The sequence below is a fragment of the Cajanus cajan genome, chromosome 2 (genome assembly GCF_000230855.2).
Source record: "Cajanus cajan strain Asha chromosome 2, NIPB_CcT2T_4, whole genome shotgun sequence".
Lineage (NCBI taxonomy): Eukaryota > Viridiplantae > Streptophyta > Magnoliopsida > Fabales > Fabaceae > Cajanus > Cajanus cajan.
In genome coordinates, this window is record NC_138518.1 from 30,107,921 (window position 1) to 30,135,386 (window position 27,466).

At 40.9% G+C, this 27,466-nt stretch overlaps 2 protein-coding genes across 2 annotated transcripts; both read left to right on the forward strand.

The window, feature by feature from the left end:
• Positions 1 to 7,331: 7,331 nt before the first annotated feature.
• LOC145954868 (uncharacterized) lies at positions 7,332 to 11,396 on the forward strand. Its single transcript, XM_083069554.1, has one exon. The coding sequence runs from the start codon at positions 7,332 to 7,334 to the stop codon at positions 11,394 to 11,396; it is 4,065 nt and encodes a 1,354-aa protein (XP_082925680.1).
• Positions 11,397 to 16,055: 4,659 nt separating this feature from the next.
• On the forward strand, positions 16,056 to 18,862 carry LOC109792923 (transmembrane 9 superfamily member 11). Its single transcript, XM_020352373.3, has 2 exons — positions 16,056 to 16,284; positions 16,500 to 18,862. Exon 2 carries the CDS (start codon positions 16,533 to 16,535, stop codon positions 18,513 to 18,515), a length of 1,983 nt encoding a protein of 660 aa, XP_020207962.2. The 5' UTR covers positions 16,056 to 16,284; positions 16,500 to 16,532; the 3' UTR covers positions 18,516 to 18,862.
• Positions 18,863 to 27,466: the final 8,604 nt, after the last annotated feature.

A 27,466-nucleotide genomic window follows, 5' to 3' on the forward strand; every position in this document is an offset into this window, starting at 1 on the left:
TGGAGTTCAGTGTTCGGCTGAGTGCCAAATTCCGCTTGGGGAATAGTTATTGATGTTTTTTTGATTTTTCTCCTTTTGCAGGGATGCCTCTGAGTAGGCGATTGGGGGATGAGGGATCTTATGTATCCCAGAGTATTATTTAGGAAGCCTCTGCAGGCTTAGCCTCACTCAACACTTGAGTTGGAGAGCTATCTTCACTGAGGAAGTGTTAAGTCCTTTGACTTGTATATACTGTTTGGATGATCGCACTTCCATTGGGGATTGCGTCGATTTTGCTATGATAGCTCTCGCTGGGGATTTTTCCGTGAGCTTGAGCTGAGGTTCCCTCTGGGGAGTATTATTTCTGCGAACCTCTCCAGGCTCAGTTATTCTGCATACTGTGGAGGATGTGGAGTATTATTTTGGTAAGCCTCTCCAGGCTTAGTTATTTGGTACAAATTGTTTGTTGGATTTTCTATATCCTTGCCTTTTTTATTTTCGGCTTTTTCTGTATTTTGCCTTTTCTTCTGATTTGGCTTTTTCTGTATTTTGCCTTTTTTATGTTTTTGGCTTTTGCTGTACAGAAATTAAAAGTGCTAAAGAAATTAAATTTATGAGAGAGTATTATTTCGGCAAGCCTCTCCAGGCTCAGTTATTTTGTAGGAGTATTATTTCGGCAAGCCTCTCCAGGCTCAATTATTCTGTGGGAGTATTGTTTCGGCAAGCCTCTCCAGGCTCAATTATTCTGTACGAGTATTATTTCGGCAAGCCTCTCCAGGCTCAATTATTCTGAGAGTATTATTTCGGCGAGCCTCTCCAGGCTCAGTTATTTTGAGAGTATTCTTCCGGCAAGCCTCTCCAGGCTCAGTTATTCTGTATGATGCTGTTGATTTTCTGAATCTTTGTATTTTGCTTGCTGCTGTCATACACAAGCAATTTTCTATTTTTCTATTTTATGCGGTTGTCTCATGATAAGGTCTTTGAATGTGCAACTAATGTGTGTGTGATGCACAAATGCAATACGATTTTTTTTATTTTTGTTCATTTATTTAGAAAAGTGAGTGGCTCTCCCTATCCTCTTCTTCTTGGAGGACTTTTTGTCATTGACGCGAGGGAGTATTTTTGTGAGCCTTTATGCAGGAGATTATGGATTTTACAGGAACCCCTCCAATTTTCTTTTATTGACCGATTATTAAGAGTTTCGTACAATTTTTAGAAACATCAATTTAAAGGCATAATCACAAGGTCAAGAAAGAAAAGAAACAAATGGATATTTTATTAATATTCACAAATGTTTATACAGAAAGATTTACAAAGGGAATTTCTGAAGAATGGCTGGCCAAGGTGGGCTATACATTTTTGGCTTAAACAATTATATTTGTAATTGCTGCTCTTCCCGTTTCCCTAGTTGTTTCGGGTGAGATGCCTGAGCTAGGAGTGTAGATACTGCAAGACGCTTGCTTCTAGAAGATTATCACTTGAACCGCCTTTCGGTTTTCGGTTCAAGTGATCGTTGCTTGCTTTACTTTTTGCATTTTATTCTTTCGCCCCTAATTTTTGCCTAGGACATGTCCTAGCGGGGATAATTTTGCCTTTGTTTTGCCTAGTACCCTTGTACTGGCGGGCTTTTCGTTTTGCCCTAACTTTTGCCTAGGATGCCCTTTTTTGGGTTTTCATCCTAGCGGGCTGATGCAAGCAACGTCTTCAAGCATAATACTTCTTTACCATGTCAGCATTGACTGGGTATCGAAGTTCTTCTCCGTCCATGTCTGTGAGAATCAATGCTCCTCCGGAGAAAGCTCGTTTTTCCCACGTATGGTCCTCCGTGATTTGGGGCATACTTTCCGATTTTGTCCTTTTGAGTTGGTAGTAATTTCTCCATTACCAACTCTCCCTCATGGTAGACTCGAGGGTGGACTTTCTTGTCAAAAGCCTTTTTGATCTTCCTCTGATAGGCTTGACCATGGCATATGGCGTTCAGCCGTTTCTTTTTGATAGGGTTCAACTGGTCATATTGGCTTTGAACCCATTCTGCCTCGGAAAGTTTTGTTTCCATGATTACCCTTAGATAGAATATCTCGACTTCGATGGGTAGAACTGCCTCCACCCCATAAACGAGTGAGAATGGAATAGCTCCTGTAAATGGACGTACTGAAGTCCTATAGCCATGAGGAGCGAAGGGTAACATCTCGTGTCAGTCTTTAAATGAGACAACCGTCTTTTGTACTATTTTTTGATGTTCTTATTGGTTGCCTTGACTGCCCCATTCATCTTTGGCCGATATGGGGAAGAGTTGTGGTGTTGGATCTTGAATTCTTGGCACAGTTCTTCCACCATTTTATTATCCAGATTAGATCCATTATCAGTGATGATTTATTTCTCCATGCTTCCACTAGATTATCCTAAAATCTTTTGGGACAAGAGAGAAAAGAAAAGAAAGATATTTTTATTCTGAAGTTTGTGTTTTAGAGGGGATTTATTTTTTCAAAAATGGTTTTTGTAAGAATGGATGGCCAAGGTAGGCTTATGTGTTTAGGCTTGTTTGATTAAACACTTATGAAGTTAAAAAATCGTGTTGTGATTCGACAACTTGGATAGCTTCCCTTGAACCTTTCTTTTTGAATTTGGTTCATGGTACCATCATGGATTTCTTTTGTTTTTTGATTGTCCTTATTTTTGCCTAAAACACCCTTTTGTGGCGTTTTAGCGGACCTTTGTTTTTGTTTATTATTGTAACCCTAACTTTTGCCTAGGTCACCCTTTCGTGGGATTCCTAGCGGGTCTTTTGCTCTTATTTTTGCGCAGTCCCCTTTTTGGGTTTCCTGCCGAGCTTCTTTTATTTTGAAAGATTTCTTTTTACCCATGATGGCACTTGTCGAGGCCAAGGGAAGGTGCTCCAAGTTGTCACACACACCTCCACATAAAAATGATGTGGGTTTATTATCATTAAGATGATTTTAACCTCATTCATGTTTATTCAAACAGGGTTAAAAATAATGTGGTTTAGAATTTTATTATAAGCAAGAAAAGAAACAATGAAGAATGATTTTATTATAATCATAGCGGAAACATGTGTCCTTATTTCATCACCGATATGGGTCCCAATATTGACCTTTTTTATCTTTCGGCCCTGCCCCAAATTCACGGTCTCCAATTCCTCTTGACATGGTTGGAGTAGACGAGTTTCTTGATCTAGCAATCTTTGCAGATCCGGAGAGATGGTCTCCTCATCACTGTCCAACTCAACCCGTTTATCCTCAACTTTCGGACCCCGGTCAGAGCGAACAATTACAGACATAATTATTTTATTGGTTCTATTTAGGTTTAGAATTTATTAATGTTAATGGGGAAAGAGAGAAAAGAACAAAAAAGAGAGTAATGTGAAAAATGCCTCTTTATTGATATTTTTAAAAAACTGTAAAACCCTTATTTACATGAAAAGGTTCTCATGATCTCGGGTACTGATCATGAGTCCCTTAAAAGAAAAGAAAAATATGAAGGGGCCCTATTGTGGCTTGCCATTCTCTACTCCTGCTTTGGTAGAGGATTCTTGCTCACGTCGGGCGCTGTCGAATCGAAGGTGACCCACCCGGCATCAATAAGGTTTTGGACCTTGTATTTGAGAGCTAGGCATCTCTCTGTTGAATGCCCTGGTGCCCCCGAATGGTATAAACATTTGTCTTGTGGCTTGTACCAATCGGGGTAAGGTGGGTCGATCTTCCTTGGTGGAACATGAGCTAGAAGTTTGGCTTCTACTAGCTTCGGAAGGAGATCGCTATAAGTGGTCGGAAGTTTATCAAACTTCTTCACAGGGATGAATTGCGATCTTCCTGACTTCGAAGTGGAAGAAGCCGAGGATATGGTTATAGCATTGACTCCTCCCTCATTCTTCTTCCTGAAGGTCTTCTTAGCCTCGAATGATTGGGAAGGCTTAGCTAGCTTCCCACTTTTCAATCCTTGTTCCACTCTCTCCCCAATAGTGATGATGTCCGAGAAGAGTGTCGTTGTGTTCCCTATCATTTTATCGTAATAGGGACCAGTCAACGAGTTGATGAATATGGACACCATCTCTTTATCTGACAGCGGGGGTTCTATCTGTGCCGCCAACTCCCTCCAACGTTGGGCGTACGCCTTGAAAGATTCATCATTATTCTTGCTTAAGGCTTGAAGATCTGACCTATCGGGTGTTAGGTCGATGTTGTATTTGTAGCGCTTGAGAAAGGCGTCGGCCAACTGCCTCCATGTGCACACTTGACTTCCATCCAGCTGCATATACCAATTGAGTGCGGTGTCAGCCAAGCTCTCTTGGAAGCAATGGATCAAGAGCTTTTCATTGGTAGCATATGCAGCCATTTTTCGGCAATACATGGTGAGATGACTTTTGGGGCAAGTCGATCCCACATATTTTGGGAAATCAGGCACTTTAAATTTGGGAGGGAATTGGATGTCCCTCACCAAGCACATGTCAGCGGCATCTTTGATGTCGAGATCATACCCCTCCATAGCCCTTAGCCGATCCTCGAGGGCGTGGAATTGTTCTTTTGAAACTTCGGGCTCTTTAATCATGATTCCAGCCCCAATAGGTATGGCATGTGGAGGATCTTCTTCATGCTCTTCCTCCTCTCCCTCATGATGGGACCCATGGTCACTGTGATGAGATCCATGAATGTTATGGTGACGCATGAGTTCCAACATTTGCGCCATCTGCTCTTTGAGCTGTGAAAGCTCGGTCGTGAGCTTCTTGTTTTGTTCCTCTAGCGCTTCCATTTTCTTGATTTTCTTTGCGCGTGTGAGGACAGAGAGATGACCAGCCACTTTCTAAAATGAATGTTTATTCTAATTAGCTTATTTATGATATGAATACACTCTTGATGTGAGCTTGATAATCTTTCATCTTTGAGGCGCTGCCTTTTTAAGATGAAAGTTTATCACCCTCCCTAGGCTATTATCTCTCCACAACGGAGAATCTCAATAGTCACGGGTCTCTTTCACTCACATCGAGAGGGTATTAGTGAACCTATAAATGATGATGAGGATGCATGAGGTATTATTGATAATGATGCCTATGCTCCTTACTTTTATTATATTTTCACACATTGGTTTTTCCTCTCATGTCATGACATTTTCATGCATGAGGATTATTTTTTAGACCTTATCACGAGGTTATTTATTAATGCACAAACAATTGCACATAAGCATTTACACAAACAATTCACTCATCCACGAACAGTCACGAGCGAATCACGAGGTAGGGGTCTCCTGCAGAAAAGTGCATATTCAAGGAGGATCTAACTGTTCTCACTTGGTCAAAGGCCCCCAAGGTGCCCCCATTATAGGGACCCAATTCCTCTCGTCGTGGGTCGATGGAAAGTTCCAACGCACCGTCGGACTTAAGTTCATGGTTATCACCTTGAGTGATGTTTTCCGACAACGGTCTACGGGCACCTATAGACCCATTCGACAACCGGCCGTACTAACATCCACTCCCTATGGTTAATCACTCATGCCCCCGGGTATAGAGGGAACTGTTGTGTGCAAAGGTTTGTGTGCAGTTTTTATTTCAAACAATTGCGTAAATTTAAAAATACAACAGTTATTAAAGCCATATAGATAAACATGTTATCATACAAGTGAGGGGTAATGAAGTAATTTTAACTATTATTTGTTAAAAATAATCTGTCACTAAATGGGACTGACTCTCGAAGCTTCCCCAGTGGAGTCGCCATCTGTCGCCACCGGCCCGAAACGGGCCTCGGCGGTCGCGAAGACGGTCGAGCTCGCTTTTATTTTAGTTTAGAAAATGTATTGGATTATTAGAACGACTTGTTCTCAAACTGAGACCTTGTCGATCTTATCCAATTTATTTATTAAAAGTCTCACCAATCCATATTAATCCCAAGCGGGACCCTCCATGGATTAGTGGTTTTCGCAAAAGGAGGGTTCGTGGAGTCGCCACCAATGTTTTACTCAAAACATTGGAAAAAGGGATAAGGCAATTGATTTTATAAATCAACTTTGGCCATTACAACCAGAGTTGGGTAAGGGAGTCGGTTACGCGTGGGGAAGGTGTTAGCACCCCACAGCGCCCCTTTCGGGTTCCCTATGACAGATTATTTTCTAAAATAACAGTGTAAAATTACTAAATTACCCCTATTTATTCTAAGCAATTATAAATTGACTATCTACATGATGACAGTTTAAATATGCACACAGAAAGCAGTAAAAGGAAGGATTGAAGGGAAACCTCTTGAAGCGTGCTTTTATATATTGCAAAATGAACTGGGAAGCGTTTTGGCGTTCCCTCACTCTACAAGCCCGCTCGCTCTCCTAGAACAAAATTTTTACTAAGGGAATCAAAAAGATTTCCCCTCGACTAGGTTCGATCCTCAAGCAAAATGGCTCGGGGCTCAAGAACTTCGTCGGATCAACTCTCCGAGTGATTTCTAGGGCAGAACACTGCTCAAAAACCCCAGAATACTCAAGGAGAGGGTTGAAACTATGTTCAAAAGTGTGGAATGACGTCCAATTGACGTCATATTTATAGGGAATAGGCGCAATACGGCCTACAGGAGCAATACGGCCGTATTGAAATTTTTGAACTTCAATACGGTCGTATTGAGTTCAATACGGCCGTATTGAAATTCAGAAATTTCAATGCGCCCGTATTGAGTTCACTGCGGGTGTATTGAAGTGTCAATACGGGCGTATTGATTTCAGTACGGCCGTATTGAAGTTTCAGAAACTTCAATACGCCGTATTGAGTTCGCTGCGGCCGTATTGAAGCTTCAATACGGCCGTATTAAGTTCAGTACGGCCGTATTGGGCTTCATTCCCTCCACTTCCTTATTTTGAGCTATTCTAAGACCTCTAGACCTACAGAGAACCCTCCTAGGGCCTTCGAGGAGTCCTTCTGGCTGATTATCCTTCAGTCTTCGAGAGTCTTCAAGCTTTATTTCCGACCCGGACAATTTTAGGGGTCTACAACCCTTGACATCCCATCAGCAGTTGTAACCCCTCACGCGTAATTAATGTCTGTCAGTTATGCACCAGAGAAATTAATGCTTGTCAGCTACGCATCAGAGAGGCACTTTAATCATAACCCCTCACATTCCTGAACCTTTCATCGTATCCCAATCGGAACAATTAACCCTTTGCGTCGCTTCCCTCCTCAAGGTTGGGGGGCTTGTGTATCGGAAGGTCCCTATCGGTCACGTTGACCAACACGTGCCGTTCTGTCAGACACCTACGCCATGATGTCGGAAACATCGGTCCAGCCAACGTCCGGGACGAATGTTACTAACGGCTCGGCATAAGACCGAACCGAGAGCTATTCCGAGATTATTATTGAAAGAATGGTGAAGACGAGAAAGAATAACGTTGAAGAACACCAGTCCGAGGACGAGCATCAGTCAGGAGCCGAGACGACAGAAGAGACAAACTTGAACAGTATGATGCGACAGATGAAAGAGGAGATGGCCGCTATGAAGCAACAGCGGGAGAGAGATGCGGCCGAAATGGCTGCGCTACGGGCGGAAAATGCCACCCTCAAGAACCAATACCACGATCCTACATGGAAGCCCTCCGAGACAACCCACACTCAAGGGTCGTTCCATTCGCATGGCCAGCACACCTCGGTCCCTTATACTTCTGTTGCCCCTGCCGCCCACGCCTCGGCCAGCCGACCAATACAGCCCATGCCGGCAGGATCACACCGACATCCCTTTACACCCAATATCATGCAGTCCGCCCTCCTTGACAATTGGAAGTCCTTGTCTCTCGACAAGTACGACGGAACCACCGATCCAGATGAACATGTTGACGTGTTCTTGACTCAGGTCACATTAAGCACCACCGATGACGCCGCCCTGTGCCGAATTTTCCCGACGTCGCTAAAAGGACGAGCGTTGAGCTGGTTCACTCGGCTCCCGGCCAATTCGATCGACTCATTCGGCACCTTAGCCTCTCAGTTTACCATCCAGTTCGCTACAAGTCGACCACACCAGTTGACTTCTCTATCACTAGTGAGCATCCGCCAGGAGAAAAAGGAGTCTCTCCGGGCGTTCATGAGCCGATTCAACAAAGCGGCATTAGATATCAGGGACCTCAACCCAGCCGTCGCCTTACACCATCTAACCACCGCGTTGAAGCCGGGTCCCTTCGCCAACAGTATTTGTAAAAAGCCACCGGCAAACATGGATGACCTTCGGCGCAGGGCCGACAAGTATATGCAGATGGAAGAACTAGCCGAGTTTCGCAACCAGGCCAGAGCAGAAGTGGTGAGCAAGACAGAAAAGCCAATAGAAAACAATTTTCGCGGTCGTCCAAAAGAACTCGTACCCCGCGAGCGGCCACCCCGTGGTCCGAAGTATACACAATACACACCACTGAACACCAGCCGGTCAGCAGTACTAGAACAAGCATTGGCTTCAGAAGTGCTGACTATCCCAAAGAGAGCATCGACCCCTCCCCGAGCCGACACAACCAAATCCTGCAGATTTCACCGCAATCGTGGGCATTCAACTGACGAATGTTCAGCCTTGAAAGACAAAATTGAAGATTTGATCAAGCAAGGACAGTTGCAAGGTTTTGTGAACCGTCCCGACCGGCCCCGACACGGCGAACAATCACAGAGACGTGACCATTCCGAACACCGTAGAGCAGAAACGCGCTCGTATAGAGAGCGCAGTCGGTCACGGGATAGGCATGAAGAACAGCAAGCAACACAGCCACGGCGAGTTATTAACACCATTGCTGGCGGTTTTGCTGGCGGGGGCTCATCTTCGTCGGCACAACGAAGACACCTGCGAGCTATCCGACATGTGCATGTCGTGGAAACAAATCGTTGCCGTCTGCCAACCATTACCTTCACCGAGGCCGACTTCAAGGGAATCGACCCAGATCAGGACGATCCGATGGTGATCAGCGTTGAAATTCACAATTGCATCGTCCGTAAGACATTGGTTGACCAAGGAAGTTCAGCGGACATACTATATTGGAACACGTTCAAGCAGTTGGGAATTCCAGAGTCCGAACTGGTCCCTTACGATGAACCTTTGGTGGGATTCTCTGGTGAACGAGTCAAAACAAAAGGATATATCAAGTTATCAACACGATTTGGGTTCGAAGGGGCGGAATACCGAGACATCTCGGTTAAATACGTGGTTGTTCATGCGAGCACCTCCTATAACATTCTGCTCGGTCGGCCATCCCTGAATCGGCTCGGAGCAATTGTGTCTACTCCTCATTTAGCTATGAAGTTTCCGGCACAGTCGGGACGGGTTATCACGGTACACGCTGATCAAAAAACTGCACGCGAATGCTACTTTGCCAGCTTGCGGCTACCGAAAGTGCAAGACGAAACGATCAAAGAGCCACAGAAAGTCCACTCGGTAACCCAACAGTCCTCCATAGACCTCGACCCCCGAATCGGGCATGACGAAAGGGTCGAGCCTATTGAAGAAAGGCAACCACTCCAAGTTGGAACCCTTGATACCCAACTGACTTATTTGGGAACTGTTCTGACGGAACAAGAGAAAGCAGCCATCGGACAGGTAATACTTGATAACCGAGATCTATTTGCATGGCACCCCTCCGATATGCCGGGTATCGATCCAGAGTTTTTGTGCCATAAGCTCTCAATTAGTAGGGAGGCAAGGCCGATCGCCCAGCGGCGTCGGAAGACTGGAGAGGAGAAGAAGGCGGCAATCGATGCTGAGGTAGCCAAATTATTAGAAGCACAGTTTATACGAGAGATCCACTACACGACGTGGTTGGCTAATGTGGTCATGGTCCGAAAGCCGAACGGGAAATGGCGTATGTGTACCGATTACACGAACTTGAATAAAGCTTGCCCGAAAGACGCCTACCCGTTGCCCAATATTGATCGTCTCGTAGATGGGGCGTCTGGCCACCGTTTCCTATCCTTCTTAGACGCGTATTCGGGGTATAACCAAATTCGCATGCACCCTCACGATGAAGACAAAACAGCATTCATCACCGAGACAGCCAACTATTGCTACCGTGTAATGCCGTTCGGTCTGAAGAACGCCGGTGCCACGTACCAGCGCCTGATGAATAAAATTTTCCAGAGTCAGATTGGTCAGTGCCTCGAAGTGTATGTTGATGACATGGTCGTCAAATCTGATGAAGTTTCTGCCCATGTACGCCACCTGGCCGAGGTATTCCAAGCGCTCAGACAACACCAAATGAGGCTGAACCCCGAAAAATGTGTGTTCGGTGTATCAGGTGGAAAATTCTTGGGATTCATGTTGTCTAGCCGGGGCATCGAGGCAAACCGAGACAAATGCCAAGCCATACTGGAGATGAAGAGCCCCACCACTCTCAAAGATGTACAAAAGTTGGCAGGGCGGCTAACTTCGCTTTCACGGTTCCTTCCCCGGCTTGCCGAGATATCTCAACCTATCCTCGCCCTGCTGAAGAAAGCAAAGCAATTTACATGGACTCATGAATGTGAAGAAGCGTTCCAACAGTTTAAGCATCGCCTTAGTTCACCTCCCATACTGTCCAAACCTACTGCCGGCACCGACATGGTCATTTACCTTGCCGTGTCAGGACATTCGGTCAGCGCTGTCTTAATACAGGAACAGAGGGATCAAAGGCCGATATACTTCACCAGTCGAACACTGCAAGAAGCCGAGAAGCGTTACCAGTTAATTGAAAAGGTAGCTCTAGCGCTCGTCTACACGGCTCGCAGGCTCAGGCAATACTTCCAGAGTCATAGGGTGGTTGTCCGAACCGACTGCCCGATTGCGAAAGTTCTTCGTAAACTGGAAATCGCTGGCAGGATGATGGCCTGGTCGGTCGAACTCTCAGAGTTTGACATATCGTTCGAGCCGAGAGGACCCATCAAATCACAGCATTTGGCCGACTTCGTCAATGAGCTTACCCCAGCAGGTAGTTTTCACGACGAGCCGTGGACAATGCATGTCGACGGCTCATCCAGTGCCCAGGGAAGCGGAGCGGGAATAATTCTAGCCAGCCCTTCGGGCATCACGGTCGAACAGTCGCTCCGGTTCGGTTTTCGGGCATCTAATAACCAAGCCGAGTACGAAGCGCTGCTGGCCGGTATGAGACTAGCAGCCGAGATGGGTGTGACAAGGGTCGTATGTTGTACCGATTCAAAGATCGTGGCCGAACAAGTCAACGGCAATTTTCAAATTAAGGACGCTAATTTGTTGCAGTATTACCACCTCTTCCAGAAGCTCAAAGAGGAGTTCACTGACGTACAAATCCGACACGTTCCCAGGAGCACCAACGAACGAGCCGATCAGTTGGCTCGGCTTGCTAGTAGTCGAAAACCAGGACAGCTGAGAACAACCATTCACCTGGAAATCCCTGCCCCACGGTGGGCGCCAAAATGTACCTGTCTAAGGGCACACTCCTTTTCTTCTAGGTGAAAGGGGACCGAATAAGAGCTCCAACGATATCTCCAAGGGATGGGGGAGGTACCTGCAAAGGGTACTCCGACGCTCAAGTCAGTATATGCACGAATATCTAGGGTAAAAATGAACAGTGACATACCTCGTTATGTGTGACCTATTTATAGTGCCTGAAGTGGGCCTGAGCATTGTGGGCTTTTTCAGGTGTTTACTAAATTAGGTAATACGATGTTAATTACTTACTTACTAACTTAACCATGCGCTTACCTGCTAATCATAATTAATAACCGCTCTTCACCTATCGGTACGGTATTTCGCCGATCCGATAGGTAAAGGAATGGGGCGCTATTATTAATTGGGTTGATCAACAGTAGTCTAACTATCCTGCCCTACGGGGGACTCTCCGGCTCGGTCTTATGCCGAGCCGTTAGTAACATTCGTCCCGGACGTTGGCTGGACCGATGTTTCCGACATCATGGCGTAGGTGTCTGACAGAACGGCACGTGTTGGTCAACGTAACCGATAGGGACCTTCCGGTACAATGCCTATTGGGATTGTAATTGTGGAAATGGAAATAAATGTAATGGAAGAAGAGAACTATCTAATTTCACTAAATACATGGATGACCATTATTTCAATAAAGATTTCTTTGCAAAATTAGTGTGAAACTCGTCGATTCCTTATTTTGCTTGGTATCAAATTCCCGTAAATAGGTGATGTCAATATCAGAACAATCATTTCTTCACATTCATGTTGTATTTTTCAACATTTTCAATCTCATTTATATGTAATCAAGTTAAAATGCCGTTTATTTTTTTTAATATATATATATATATATATATATATATATATTATTAAGCACATTAAATAATAATTTATAATTATCATCATTATTTTTTAATCAATTTTTATTCACCAAAGTTAAAACCCAAGTTGAAAGAAAAATTACAACAAACAAAACAGTGTCTTTGACTTCATCGTATTGCAAGCAATACAGCATGTTCTGTTGAGTATGATGTCAGTTCACAAGGCACTTGGCAAAAAACTCCAAAACTATCAATAAATGACAGGAAGAAAGCGCTCAAGATCAACTTTAGTCGCTTTATTGTTAGTTTTACTAACATTTTGTGGTTTAGCAATAGTAGTAAGGATCAAAAGTAATGGTTTTCAATTTTAAAAGGATAAAAAATAATTTTATTTTATAAGAATTAAAATCAAAATACATTTATTTTATAGAAATTTAACATATTTAAGTCTAAAATTAATCTCTAACAAATTAGAATGACTTATTATAACAGGTCAATTGATGTAGTTGACCATAAATGACTACTTGAGTTTATTTTTTTAGATTAGAGCTAATCACAATAGGGTTGATTTGTTTAATTTTTTTATATAAAAAATATTTTTTTTAAAATGAAAATTACTTTTTCCTTTTTGATGTTTTAAACTTCTACTTTAAAATAAGTAAATTTCTGTTTATTTTAAAAAGCAACTCTTATATGATTTTTAAAGAATTATTTTTTTAAAGCACTTGTTTAGATATATTTTTATTTAAGTTTAGACTTTAAACAAATAGACTCAGTTGTTTATGGTCAACCACTTCAATTAATCTGTTACAGTAGTTCATTTTGACTTGTTAGAGAGTAATTTTAGACTTAACTGTGTTTAAGTCTTTATAAAATAATGTGTTTGAATTTTGATTCTTTAAAATATAAAAAAATTCAGCCTTTTAAAATTGAAAACTATTACTTTTGATCCCTACTATTATTTGAAACTCATTAGTTACTTATATGTTAAACAAAAGATCAAATAATTATCCCAAGTAACTCTTACTTGCATTTGTAGTATTATAAGAACATGTGACATTTCTTTAAAAAAAAATTAAAATATTTAAAATAAATATTATTTATTTACCTTAAGTCATAAGACATCAAGTCAAATCATCCAAACAATATAATTTGACTTAAGTTCAATTAAACCATTCTTAATGAGTAATTATTAGACTTAAACAAAATTAATTTAATCCATCTTAGCTAATTGGTCTCAAGTTCTACACCATTTTTTAAAATCCAGTTTGTTATTGGAAGTTCAAACTGCGAAAAAAAAATGATTGACACCACTTGAGATTTAACGGAAATTTGATGGATAAAGGTCCTCAAAAAAAATTACGGAAAAATTTGCGAGATTGTTTTGTAAACATAAAGTGCAATTATACCGATTTATTCTAGACTAAGCTCTTTGAGCTTTAGGTGTAACAAATATTTCACTCATGTCTTTAAACAATACCAACTATATAACATTATATTATATAAGATATCAATACATAGTTATATAACAATAATTTAAAAAAAAACAAAATATAATTATTTATTATTAATTAAATTCAAAGCTTTAATTTGATCATCCATGTTTCTCTCCAATTTCATAATGACCTTTTTGGTCCTTTCAAATGTCTCTCGATATACATCAGATTCATGTTCAATTCCATATTGAAACTGGATTAAAAAAATAACCTAAAAAATAAATAGCTAATCAATATGTATCTATAATTGTATTAATGTATTGTTTTATAACAAAAGTAAAATTATAATGACATACCAGCAGAATGAAGATCAGAATACATGAATCTCCAATCCTAGTCAATTATTTATTAGTATTGAGAATAATAACGAGATTTTTTTTTGAATTGATTGTTTTGCTCGATCAATTGCCTCATATATAAAAGTTATTGTTGGTTTCTCATCACCATCAACTAGCCTCAAAACTTTTACTAAAGGCCCAAATACCTTCAATATATCATTAGCCTTGCTTCAAAATTCATTGCCAATAACAATTTGTCTTGCTTCAAATGTCAGTCCATTTTTGTCTCTTCTAAATTTAGATCGTCTAAATTCTTCGGAGTTGAACATGCTTCTCAAGCCTTGCTTTTATTGTACAATTGCGTGAAGTTATAATAATTGTGTTGCAAACTGGGTAACATTAGGATGAACAATTTTTCTACCTCCAGTGTATTTTTTCATGAGATTTACAATCCATGTGTGGTTGTAGATAAAAGTTGTTACTACTTTTGCATCGCTTAATAACTTTTGCACATTTTTTTTCTATATCCTCCAAACAAAGGTCCAAACAATGTGCTACACACGCGGTCCAATATAAATATTTTCTTTTTTCCATCAACTTTTGATCAACTGCTTTAAGTGTTTTTTTATTATCCTATACAACTTGAATTACAAATTCTTCTTCCACTTCCTCCACAACCTTATCTAATAACTAAAAGTAATAATTAGTATTTCCGGTATCAACACTAGAAACATCAATAGATTTCAAAAAAATTGTTCCTTTACTATACAATACACTAAAAAATTCATAATATGTTCCCTTAACTACCAATATAGTAACAACCAACTCCGCATTCAAAGAATCAACAACAACATCAATATGTATAAAGTGAACCTTGTAAGAAAGTTTTGATACTGTCTTTGAACAAATCACGACTAGCAACATGCTTCGGAGAAGCTCTTACACCACCATCCGTGCTGATTAATTTAATTAGTTTTTGTGTTTTAATATAATAATAGAAAAATGTTTTTGGTGTAGAATGATGTGACACGTAACCCTTGTATAGTTGTGCGTGATACATCAAACTCAACAAAGCAACGCAGACTCACTATTTCTTTCTGAATTCGCAATGCACTATATTTTTATTTAATAACTTTGGTCAAACAAATGAGTTAGATCTAAGGTAATTCTTCTTTTATAGGTGTAGAAGCAATATACCATAAGAGGGTGTCACGTTTTTCTTTGGTGCAATCATACTAAACATTGTTAGCATGTTCTGTTCCGGTATTCTCCCACTTCAGAGCTGGTGGGTATCGTGACTATTAAAAATGTGAAATAAATATTTATAAATAACATAAATAATTAATTATAAACAAATGTTAGTTCAATACTTTAAGTGTTCAACAAAATATCAAATTAATATAAATTACATTGTTTAGCATAAATTTAATTATTTAACTTAAATTAAATGTCCAAGATAAATCAAACAATTTAATGTTCGTATAAAATATTTTACATTATCAACCAACCATAAATTACTATCAAAATAATTTTTATAAGCCAACAAATTTATCATAAATAATAATTCCACATTAATGAATACATAAAATTGTTTTACATCGTAATTGTAAACCTTTTTTATCCTAAACTAAATTGTTGAAAATAAAAAAAAAATGATAAACATAAACTAGAGTAGGTGAATAGGTTGTAGAAGTGAATATGTAAAACCTGTTAAAAGTAATAATTTCAAAATTTAAAAAATAAAAACAATTTGATAATAAAAAAAATTCCCTTTCTTATAAAAAATAAAATACATTTAAATCATTCATCATTATTCATCATTTCTTTTTCAATAACAGTGCTAAGAAATGTACTTCTAATATACAAGAATGGTTACGAGGAATACTACTAATTTTTACTCCAATAACAGTTACCGAAGTGGAAAATTTAAAAAATAAAAATAAAAATAAAAAAATCATAAGACAATCAAAATATGGAAGTGTCGGTGTCGGTGGGTATTGGATTACTCGCGAAGGTGGTGACATTGAGTATTGACAAGAAGATTTCAATTTTTGTCCATTGCTCATACATGGCAAGGTAGGGGTAATAATGTCATTTACGTAAGTCTCCATCAGCACAGTGACCAGCTCCCGAAGCAAAGTGAAACAAAACCGACCATAGATATAAATGTGCAATCTCAGGCACCAAACTCTACATTGTAGCATTGCACGGTTTTGCATTTCATCATTCCGATTTTAAGCCCCTTATTCTACAGTGCGTGAAGGACGTCTTCATTTCTTTCATGCGCTCGGACTTTTAATCAAAACGCACATTTCCTGCGCATGAGGTTAGTGATATAAATTTAATTTTTCAATATAGTTTTTTGTTCATCTTTGTTTCTTAATTAGTCATATTTCCATTTGCATTTTCAGAAAGAGTACTACTATCTATTTAGCCTTTGCAATTTGCATATCTCTAAACCCAGAAAAGCATACACTAGTTTAAGTGTTTGGTTTTATTTTTCTGCATTTTATCACTCATTGTTGTATCTGGGTCTGTCAGATCTGGCACGAATCACCTGTGAATCTTCCAAAGATGGAATCTTGTGGGCAATTTGGGTTGTGGGTGGTCTTGATCTTGTGCTTGACATTTCAAATTCAATCCAATTATGCGTTTTACCTTCCGGGTAGTTATCCTCACAAGTATGGTGTCACAGATGAGTTGTGGGTGAAGGTGAATTCCCTCACTTCCATTGATACAGAGATGCCCTTTAGCTATTACAGTTTGCCCTTTTGCAAGCCTGAGGGTGGTATCAAGGACAGTGCTGAGAACCTTGGGGAGCTCCTCATGGGGGATAGAATAGAGAACTCTCCTTACAAGTTTAGGATGTATACGAATGAGTCTGATATTTACTTGTGCCGGATTGAGTCATTGTCCGGGGATCAGTTCAAGATCTTGAAGGAGAGGATTGATGAGATGTATCAGGTTAATTTGATTCTTGATAATTTACCTGCTATTCGGTTCACGCAGAAAGAGGGTTACTTCATGAGATGGACGGGGTTCCCTGTTGGTGTTAAGATTGATGATGCATATTATCTGTTTAACCACCTCAAGTTCAATGTCCTTGTTCACAAGTATGAGGAGACCAATGTGGCTCGTGTAATGGGGACTGGTGACGGTGCAGAAGTGATCCCGGTTGGCAAGGAGGGATCTTCTGAGAATCCTGGATACATGGTTGTTGGGTTTGAGGTGATTCCTTGCAGCATTATGCATAATGCTGATTCTGTGAAAAACTTGAAGATGTACAACAAGTATCCCTCGTCTATCCAATGTGATCCGGCCACTGTGGCAATGCCTATCAAAGAGGGTCAGCCTGTTGTTTTCACTTACGAGGTCACCTTTGAGGAGAGTGACATCAAGTGGCCTTCTAGATGGGACGCCTACTTAAAGATGGAGGGTGCTAAAGTGCATTGGTTCTCTATCCTTAATTCACTTATGGTGATCACTTTTCTTGCTGGTATTGTTCTTGTGATCTTCCTGAGGACTGTTAGGAGGGATCTGACCCGTTATGAGGAGCTTGATAAGGAGGCACAAGCACAGATGAATGAAGAGTTATCTGGTTGGAAGCTTGTAGTGGGAGATGTTTTCCGTGCACCATCGAATCCTGCTCTGTTGTGTGTGATGGTTGGGGATGGAGTTCAGATTCTTGGTATGTCTGTTGTGACAATATTGTTTGCTGCACTTGGATTCATGTCACCAGCATCCCGCGGAACGCTGATCACAGGAATGCTGTTTTTCTATATGATACTTGGTATTGCTGCTGGTTATGTCTCAGTTCGGATGTGGAGGACAATTGGATTCGGCGATCAGAAGGGTTGGGTTTCAATAGCGTGGAAGGCCGCATGTTTCTTCCCAGGCATTTCCTTTATGATTCTAACAACCTTGAACTTCCTATTGTGGGGAAGCCATAGCACTGGAGCCATTCCATTTTCACTCTTTGTAATATTAATCTTGCTTTGGTTCTGCATATCTGTACCCCTTACCCTTGTTGGTGGGTACTTTGGAGCCAAGGCACCTCACATTGAGTATCCAGTTCGAACCAACCAAATTCCTCGCGAAATTCCCCAGCAAAAGTACCCATCATGGCTCTTGGTTCTGGGTGCTGGCACCCTTCCATTTGGAACTTTGTTCATTGAGCTCTTCTTTATCATGTCCAGCATTTGGATGGGTCGTGTTTACTATGTCTTCGGGTTTCTCTTCATTGTTTTGATCCTTCTTGTGGTGGTTTGTGCTGAGGTTTCTTTAGTTCTGACTTACATGCACCTGTGTGTGGAGGATTGGAAATGGTGGTGGAAATCTTTCTTTGCCTCAGGTTCTGTTGCCATATACATCTTTCTGTACTCTGTAAACTATCTTGTGTTTGATCTCAAGAGTTTGAGTGGTCCTGTGTCTGCAACACTTTACTTGGGATACTCGCTCTTCATGGTTCTAGCAATCATGCTGTCTACAGGTACAATTGGGTTCCTCTCTTCATTCTGGTTCGTGTATTACTTGTTCGCCTCAGTCAAGTTGGATTGAAGACTTAACAAGCACACAAATTACATCTACAGAGAACAGTTTTTATGAAGAGGACCATTTGAAATGTTCAATTTAATATGTTACTGCATTTCATTTCATTTTGTTAGGGAACATAGCAATGTAGTACAATTGATTTATTATTATGTTCTGCTAAACTCAATGCTAGATAAAATCACTATTCATTGCATGATATAGTAAGTAATTGGTAAGTTCGGTTGCATTCTGAAGCATGTACTATTATTGTTGGTAGTTGTTGTTGGGAATGTAATTTAGATCTTTATGCCCTTGCCTGCAAAATTCCAATTTCAATAAAAACATGATCGCAAAGTAACAACTTGCGTTTAACATCTTGACGAGAGTTAGATCTCGCTGCATTCATTGACCTATTTATAGGTATTGTTTGTGGTTCGGTCATATGCAATTGATCCCACTTGTACGTTAAAAGATTAGTACGCAAAGTACCAACTTAAATGAGAGTTCTACCTTTGTTCAACGAATATCTTCTCGTTTGAAAAAAGAACGAATATCTTCTAGCCAACCACAGCAAAAGAAGAAAAAAACAACTGAAATCTGTTTTTCATGTAATTGATGCATGGTAATTTTTTAATTTTATTGTCTTTATTTTTGAAAAGACATTGAAAAGAGTCAAGAAGATAAAGAAGCAAGGTGGGGAAGCTACAACGGTTTCTTTAAAACATGAGAAGTTATCTATTTGATATGATAATGGAGTTAGATTATGGGCTCCTGAATTGAGGGTGGAGGCAAGAAATGTCGCCTGAATCATGGATCACGGTGGTTGAAGACTTGAAGGGGTGAGAAACGAGGGCACTAATTCCGGAGTTACAGTAAGCAATAACTCTGCAATAATTGGCGATAGTTAAAAACGCAATTTTATTGTTTTGTCGGTTTTCTAAAACCCAAATCTCATTTTCACGCCGAGATTAACGCTAATGATGTTGAATTAAACGTCATTCAGCCGAGATTGTATCAAAGAGATTGTATGTTGAGGTAAAAAAGATTTCGTTTGGAGAATAAATGGTTGGAGGAGAATGAACTTCCATCTATTGTTTATGCTGAATGGGGCATTAATTTTTCTACAGATATTATTTATAAATTGAACTCGTGTTCAAATGTTTTGTTAAATGGGTGCTCGAATTCGTGCCAAGTTTAGAAAGGAGATAAACTTATGCAAGGAGACTTGAGTTGCTTAGGCTTAATTCTAACTTACACTCTATTCCAGAATTCTTAAAGTTGAAGAATTACCTTGCTAATCTTTTAGCCCAAGAAGAGGTATATTGGCACCAAAGAATCACGTCATTTTGAGTGCGTGATGGAGAAAGAAGGCCAGTAATATTTCCTCTCTTATTGGTGATGATGGCGTTGTAGTGTCAACACAAACGGGCTTATGCAATTTAGCAAAAACAAAAAATATTTCCAACAGCTTTATACTCAAGGTGCTAGGGATGTTGATGTTATTGTTCTTCATGGGAAGCCTTTATTCTCCTTCTATTGGACCTGGATTCCTTGAAAGTATGATGTGGTGCCGACCTCACACCTTACTCCTGAGGAGAAGACGAACTGTAACATCTATTTTTATGATTCTAAATTTTAATACTAAATAATGTCTTACTAACGCAATTATAAAATTAATAATATTTATAATAAAGACAAAATAAAATTTCATGAAATAATGTACATATATTTACAATAAGTATATATTTATAAACTATTTTTTTTACACAACTATTACAATAATTATATTGGTGATGGAAATAAATTTATAATTGGATCGACATGGTTGGCAGGTGGTGAAAAGAAAGTTATTATGATAGGTTCATCGATAATAGTAGAGTTCTCTTGGTTGGGGAAAAATACAAATGAAGATAGTCCTACTCCTTGAAAAGTGACGGAGTTGGAAATTACATCCATATTCTAATTCCCTTCAGGGAAGACAATAGTAATAACAACTGTAGAGGAGATATTCGTTTATTCAGTATAGGACCATCCATATCAATCATATCCATTATAATAAGCTATTCAGTAATTCCTTTTGCCTATAACTTTGTTTTATCTGATCTGAGTATTGGTGTTTTTTTATGGATTGCTATTTCGAGCATTGCTCCCATTGGACTTATGTCAGGATATGGGTCAAATAATAAATATTCCTTTTTAGGTGGTCTACGAGCGGCTGCTCAATCGATTAGTTATGAAATACCATTAACTCTACGTGTGTTATCGATATCTCTACGTGCGATTCGTTGAGACAGAAAATTTGGATACTATTTGCTATACTCCTCTCTTTATAATACTTTGTAGTAAAGGAGGATAATAAATTGAATATATTCAATTTATTATTTTTCGTTTCGCAATTGGGATTGAAGAATTTAATCAGATAGTTATATGAGTGCTTCTGGAATCGTAGGTAGATCCATCTATTTTGTAATATTTTTAATTTTATTTTATAACAAAGAAAAATAAGAGGTGAGAATAATTATCCAATAAATACAAAAAAATCAATAAAATGTACAAAATTATTAGTAACCAATATTCAATATATTTATTTATTTATTTATTTATTATTCTTGTGATAGTGAAATTTGAATTATTCTTATAGTGATTAGGCATGATAAATAAGCTTTATCACAATCTCAAATAGGGATAGCAATGGGGCCTCATGGGGGCGGGTAATAGTAAACCCGCCCCCACCCTGTTGGATAGGCATGGCAACGGGGCGGGGCGGGGGCGGGTTTTACGTTCCCCGGCCCCGCCCCCGCCCCCGATAGCCGCCTGGGGTAAAATTTGGGTACCTATCCCCGCCCCCGGCGGGGTTCGGGTTTCCCCGCCCTGCCCCTGCTCTTATTTTTTCTTCTTTTTTTTCTTTTTTTCTTTTAAATAAATATGAACAAATTTTAAAAAAAATAAAAGAAAAGTAAAATAATATTAATTTTTACATATAAATATTTCTAATTTTAATTTATATATATATAAATAATTTTTTAATTATATTATTAAGCGGGGCGGGGATGGGGGCGGGGGCGGGGCAGGTATTAACATCCCCGTCCCCGCCCCCGATTTTATCAATCGGGGAAAATCCGAACCCGATAAACACGGGTTTTTCCTGTCCAAATCGGGGCGGGTTCGGGCGGGTACCCACGGGGCGGGTTAGATTGCCACGCGTGGGTATCTATTAAGCGGGTATCCATGAATTTCTTGAATACCCACGGATATCCATGGATATTTATAAATTTTTTAAGAAATTAAAAAAATTATATTACAAATAATTTTAAGTTTATATTTAATGTCATTGAAATATTAAAAATCTTATATTTATTATCTCGAATTCTTTCATTTTTATAATTTCTGCAATTCCATGGATTATACCTATTTGAATAAAATCCAATGTGAATTTTGAACTTGTATTTAACTTTAATTTTGTTAAAATAATAATAAAAATGCAAGATAATCAATAATTTAAAATACATCAATCTCACAAGTAAGTTAAAGTCTCATCATAAAGCTACAATAATTCAATCTCATAATTCCAAATGAAAGTAAACAACTTAAAATACATAAATTTTATTGCTTCAATCAAAGCTAGAAAATTTATCAAATTACACCCAACATAATTTTATAACATGCTTAACACATGTTGGTAACTTCATCAACCTCACTTTTGTAAGAAAATAAGATGAGAGAGTGTAGTTTTAGTGTTATGTGGTACAAGGATAATTAGGATATTTAAGAAATATTATTAAACGAGTACCCGTGAGGATGAATATCATCATACCCGCTCCCGCCCCATTTATAATCGGGTACAAAACTATCCATCCCCATTATCCATGAGTACCTAATTAGCCTATAAATTTATTATTCGTAACTGTACTATCCGTACCGCTATGCCGAGCTCAAGCTCGGCATCTCAGCGCGGAGCGACCTCGGACACGCGCTAGGCGACGTCACCTCGACATACAAGTAGGTCATAACTGATCTCAGACCCAAGGCCCAATGAAATCCTAATTCACACAAAAGTACGTGCATTACTTATACGAGACATATACATCTACAAACACTAACTTTAGCATCGGAGTCTCTTTTGCAGGTACCACCCCCGCCTTGGAACAGCAATCGTACCCAGTGAAGGAGGCTCACCGATCTTACCCAGTAGATCGTCCCCCACGACCGATCTCCAGTAAGAACATTTGGCGCCCACCGTGGGGCCAATCAAGACAACGCTTATTTGTCACGCTTATGGTTTTCACCCGAAGCCATAGTAGACGAGCAGCAAACGACATAAAGCGCACGACAAGCATGGACAACGAAGTAGCATTGAGAAGACTGATCGAACAGGTCGAGCAGATGCGGTAGCAACACACCACCGATCTACAAAACATCCGTGCCAAGCACGAAACTGACCTAGCAGTGCTGCATACCGCGAATGAGGCTAACCTAGCGGCGTTGCGCGCCGAGAACGAGCGTATTCGCGCCCAGCTTCCTTGGAACCCTTCTGATCAGCCCCCTCAACCGATTAGTCAACACAAAGAGGAGGGGCACTCGGTCTCTCAACCCCCAACCACACCTAGGGCACCGACTCCCCAACAGGTCGGCCCATGAAGTCGGCAATGCTCATGCCGAGGTCTCTGGAAATCGGGTGAGCTTTTGTCGCCATCCTTTTATGGACGATATCATGGAAACGCCTCTCCCTTTCGGTTGGAAGTCTCTCCACGTTGACCGCTACAACGGCACGACAGATCCGGACGAGCACATCAACCTGTACACTATGTAGGTAAACCTTTACACTAATGAAGATGCTATTTTGTGTAGGGTTTTTTCGACCTCGCTCAAGGGGGCCGCACTCAATTGGTACACTCAATTGTCGGCTGAGTCGATCGACAACTTCGACACTCTGGTAAAGCAATTCACGACGCAGTACGCCACGAGTCGGCCTCACCATGTCACATCGGTCGCCTTGGCCAGTCTCAGGCAAGGCTACGATGAGTCACTAAGGGCATTCATGGAGCGCTTCGCCAGCATCTCGGTCAAGATTCGGAATCTGAACCCCGAAGTCGCCCTACACGCCATGCTCATCGCGCTCAAGCCCGGACCTTTCATAGATAGCCTGTGTCGAGAAGCTCCTCGCGACATGGATGAACTTCGTGCTTGAGCTGTCGGGTACATCCAGATGGAAGAGCACTCCGCTTTTCGTGACCAGGTTCGCGGCAAGTCACAGGCAAAGCCAGACCATGGTCATAAAGACAAGATGAAGGTCACTAATGACAGCCAGTTCAAGAAAACTGCTAGGGCAAATAAAGGGGGGAGATATGACTTCTACACTCCCCTGAATATGCCCCGAGTACACATCCTGGAAGAAGTCAGTAGCAACAACCTGCTCACCCTGCCACCTCCTAGACACAATCCCAACAGCGCGGACAAAACCAAGCACTGTCGATACCACAGGAACTATGGTCACACAACCGAGGAGTGTCACACCCTCAGAGATCGCATAGAGGAGCTCGTCCAGGCGGGACACCTCGGACAATACATCCAACGGCAGCAAAGCCACCGAGGAGGCTACAACAGACGAGGACGGGGGCGAGGTCGAGGTGCAGGCACCCGCACAGACCAACCCTCTAGATCCTAGCAAAACGCTGGTGGCGCAGTGCAGGTCGAGGTAAGCCAGGAAATAAGGTCAGCTCCCTTATGGGGGGTTATCAACACAATTGCAGGTGGTTTCGCAGGGGGAGGCTCTACCAGTTTAGCACGAAAAAGGCACCTGCGCAGCATCAACAATGTCCACTCCGCTACCTCGGCCTCGCACCAAAATACACCACCAATCACCTTCACCGACGATGACTACACTGGCATTTGCCCCAACTAGGACGATCCAATGGTCATCGCCGTCGAGGTCGCCAATTGGGAGGTTCACAAGACACTGATCGACTAAGGGAGCTCGGTTGACGTCCTATATTGGCTGACGTTCCTCAGGTTATACATCCCTCACTCCCTCATCCAACCTCACACAGAACCTCTAGTCGGTTTTGCAGGTGAACGAGTCCACACTCGAGGATACGTGGATCTATTGACAACCTTCGAAACTTCTCCTAATTCAAGGAGAATCATGGTCTGCTACCTCCTCGTCGAGGCCAACACGTCTTACAACATCATCATTGGAAGACCAACGTTGAACTAACTCGGGGCAGTGGTGTCTACTCTGCACCTCACCATGAAATTCCCAGGGAGTGGTGGCAAGATTATCTTCGTCCGCGCAAACCAGAAGATAGTTCGGCAGTGCTACACCGAAAGTCTAAAAGTCTCGCCATCCAAAGAGCGTCGTAAAAGTGACCCTCCCATAGTGGCTCATATCACCCACGTGGACATTATTGACCTAGATCCGAGGTCGGACTCCCATGATGAACGACCAAGTCCCATCGACGAGCTCGATGACCTCCAGATCGGAAAGACTCCTGGGCAATGCACCAAAATCAGCCGGCAGCTGAACCCGGAGTTACGGCGACAGCTAGAAGTCGAAATCTCCAAGATCGCCGACCTCTTTGCATGGTCCAGCGCCGACATGCCAGGTATAGATGCTAACTTCATCTGTCACAGGTTGTCAATTCATAAGGAGGCGAGACCAGTGGCTCAGAGGAAGCAGAAGGTCAGCGGTGAGAGGCGAGGGGCCATCATCACCAAAACACAAAAGCTGTTGAACGCAGGCTTCATCCACGAGGTCAGATACACCACGTGGCTGGAAAACGTGGTACTAGAAAAGAAGAGCTCGGGGAAGTGGCACATGTGCGTCGATTATACCGACTTGAACAAAGCATGCCCTAAGGACTCGTACCCCTTGTCGAGCATCAACAGGCTGGTTGATGGAGCATCCGGACATGCCCTCCTCAACTTCCTTGACGCTTACTCCGGGTACAACCAGATCATGATGTACCCACCAAACGAGGTGCACACGTCGTTCATCACTGACCACGCCAACTTTTGCTACCGAGTGATGCCCTTCGGTCTCAAAAATGCAGGGGCCATTACCAGCGGCTGATGGACAAGGTGTTCCACCAACAGATCGGGCGAAACATGGAAGTCTACGTCGATGACATGGTGGTCAAAACTACCTCGACCGAGGGTCATGTTGTCGACCTGGCTGAGGTGTTCAGCCAGATCAGGAAACATAATCAAAGGGGCTAAATTTTTTACCCCGGAACGGGCCGTTCTCACTTCAGAATGGGCCGTTCTGATTTCAGAACGGGCCGTTCTAGGGTACGAAAATGCCACATAACATTCAAATTCGGAACGGGTCATTCCGAATCCAAAACGGGTCGTTCCGGCCCACGTTTGATGCCTATAAATAAGAAATCTCGGGCATTGTTCAGAGGACCTCCAAAATTTTGTCCAAAGCTCCTTAGAGCTCGAAATTTCTCTCTCTCTCTCTCTTATTGTATTTCTTGAGTTTGTGAGGCTTATTGTAGTGTGAAAGGTTGCCACGAAGCACCTAAAACCTCCATAGTTGAAGATCCAATAAAGCTTGTTACAAGGTATTACTCATCAATCTCTTGTTTTATCTTTCTCTTCTTTTATTTTATATATTACTATAATAAATGCAATTATGTAGATATCTTAGGGGTTCACCGTGTAATTTAATTTTCATGTAAATAATCATTAATAAAGGGATTAAATATTTAAACTATTAATTCTTATTACGTTATCTTCATCATAGGGTACCGATTTAGGGCGTTGTAGGGGTGCTTAATATCTTCCCTACACGTAACCGACCCTCGAACCCAATTCTGGTTATCAAGGCCATTATTGGACTTTTAAAAATATTTTCTTTTTCCAATGTTTTGAGTAAAACATTGGTGGCGACTCCACGAACTTATTTTCAAAACCATTGATTAAGGATTAGTTTGGCGTCTGGGCATTCCTTAATTGATGAGATTTTCAAAAGGATGTCTAAATCATAGGTCGCAAGATCGGAAATTTTCGGGTTGCGACAGATGGCGACTCCACTGGGGACGTTTTAAGAGGGTCAGGCCCAAATAAATGATGAAGTTTATAAAATAAGAATAATAATTTAAATATTTTTCCCCTTTACCTTGTTTGTTTTCTTTGTTTGGCTTTGATATCTGTTTGCTTATTTAAATTCCGCACTTGTTTGAAATAAAATTGTATACAAACTTTTGCACACAACAGTTCCCCTTACACCCGGGGGCATGAGGGTATTAAACATAGGGAGTGGTTGACGTACGACGGGCCCAAGTTTGGCCTTGGAGCCTACGAGCCTTGTCGGAAATCACACTCAAGGTGATAACCGGTTACTCTAGCCTGAAATACTGTGACAGACCTTAGAGTTTGCTAGGTGACGGCGACAGAGATACTGGGTCCCTATAAGGGGGGCACCTTGGGGGCCTTAAGACCAGTGAGATTAGAACCATCCTATACAATGCACTTTTCGTGCAGGGACCATAGACCATGGATTTCTACACGACTGTTTGTGGATTGTATGAGCATATGTTTGTTGCATTTTGTCTATTCAAATCATTCATAATTCCCCTAAGGTAAAGAAAAAACACAAAAAAAATTAAAAAATGCATTATCATGTGAGAGAAAACCTAGTGTGAAAATAAGATCTGTGAGAAGCATACATCCCTTCTTTAAAAAAGGGGCATCATACATTTTCCAAAAAAAAATAATAACAAAAAAATAATAATAAAATAAAATAAAATAAAAAGAGAGATTAAAAAGGGAACATGCATATCATATATTTAGGATCACAAGGAGATTTGTATCAAAGACGAGAAATCAGTGTGACCTCTGTCACATCATAAAATATTATGAAGAGGAACACCGATAACTCACCTCTCGACAAGGATGAGTCATCAAGTCTTTGATAGAAACTCCCTTCATGCATTACCATTTAAATAAGCTTGATAGGAAACTATCTTATCCCTTAA

What these genes read in the sequence shown, in the direction of transcription:
- LOC109792923 (XM_020352373.3), top strand. Translation starts at nt 16,533, where the DNA reads ATGGAATCTTGTGGGCAATTTGGGTTGTGGGTGGTCTTGATCTTGTGC.
- LOC145954868 (XM_083069554.1), top strand. Translation starts at nt 7,332, where the DNA reads ATGGTGAAGACGAGAAAGAATAACGTTGAAGAACACCAGTCCGAGGAC.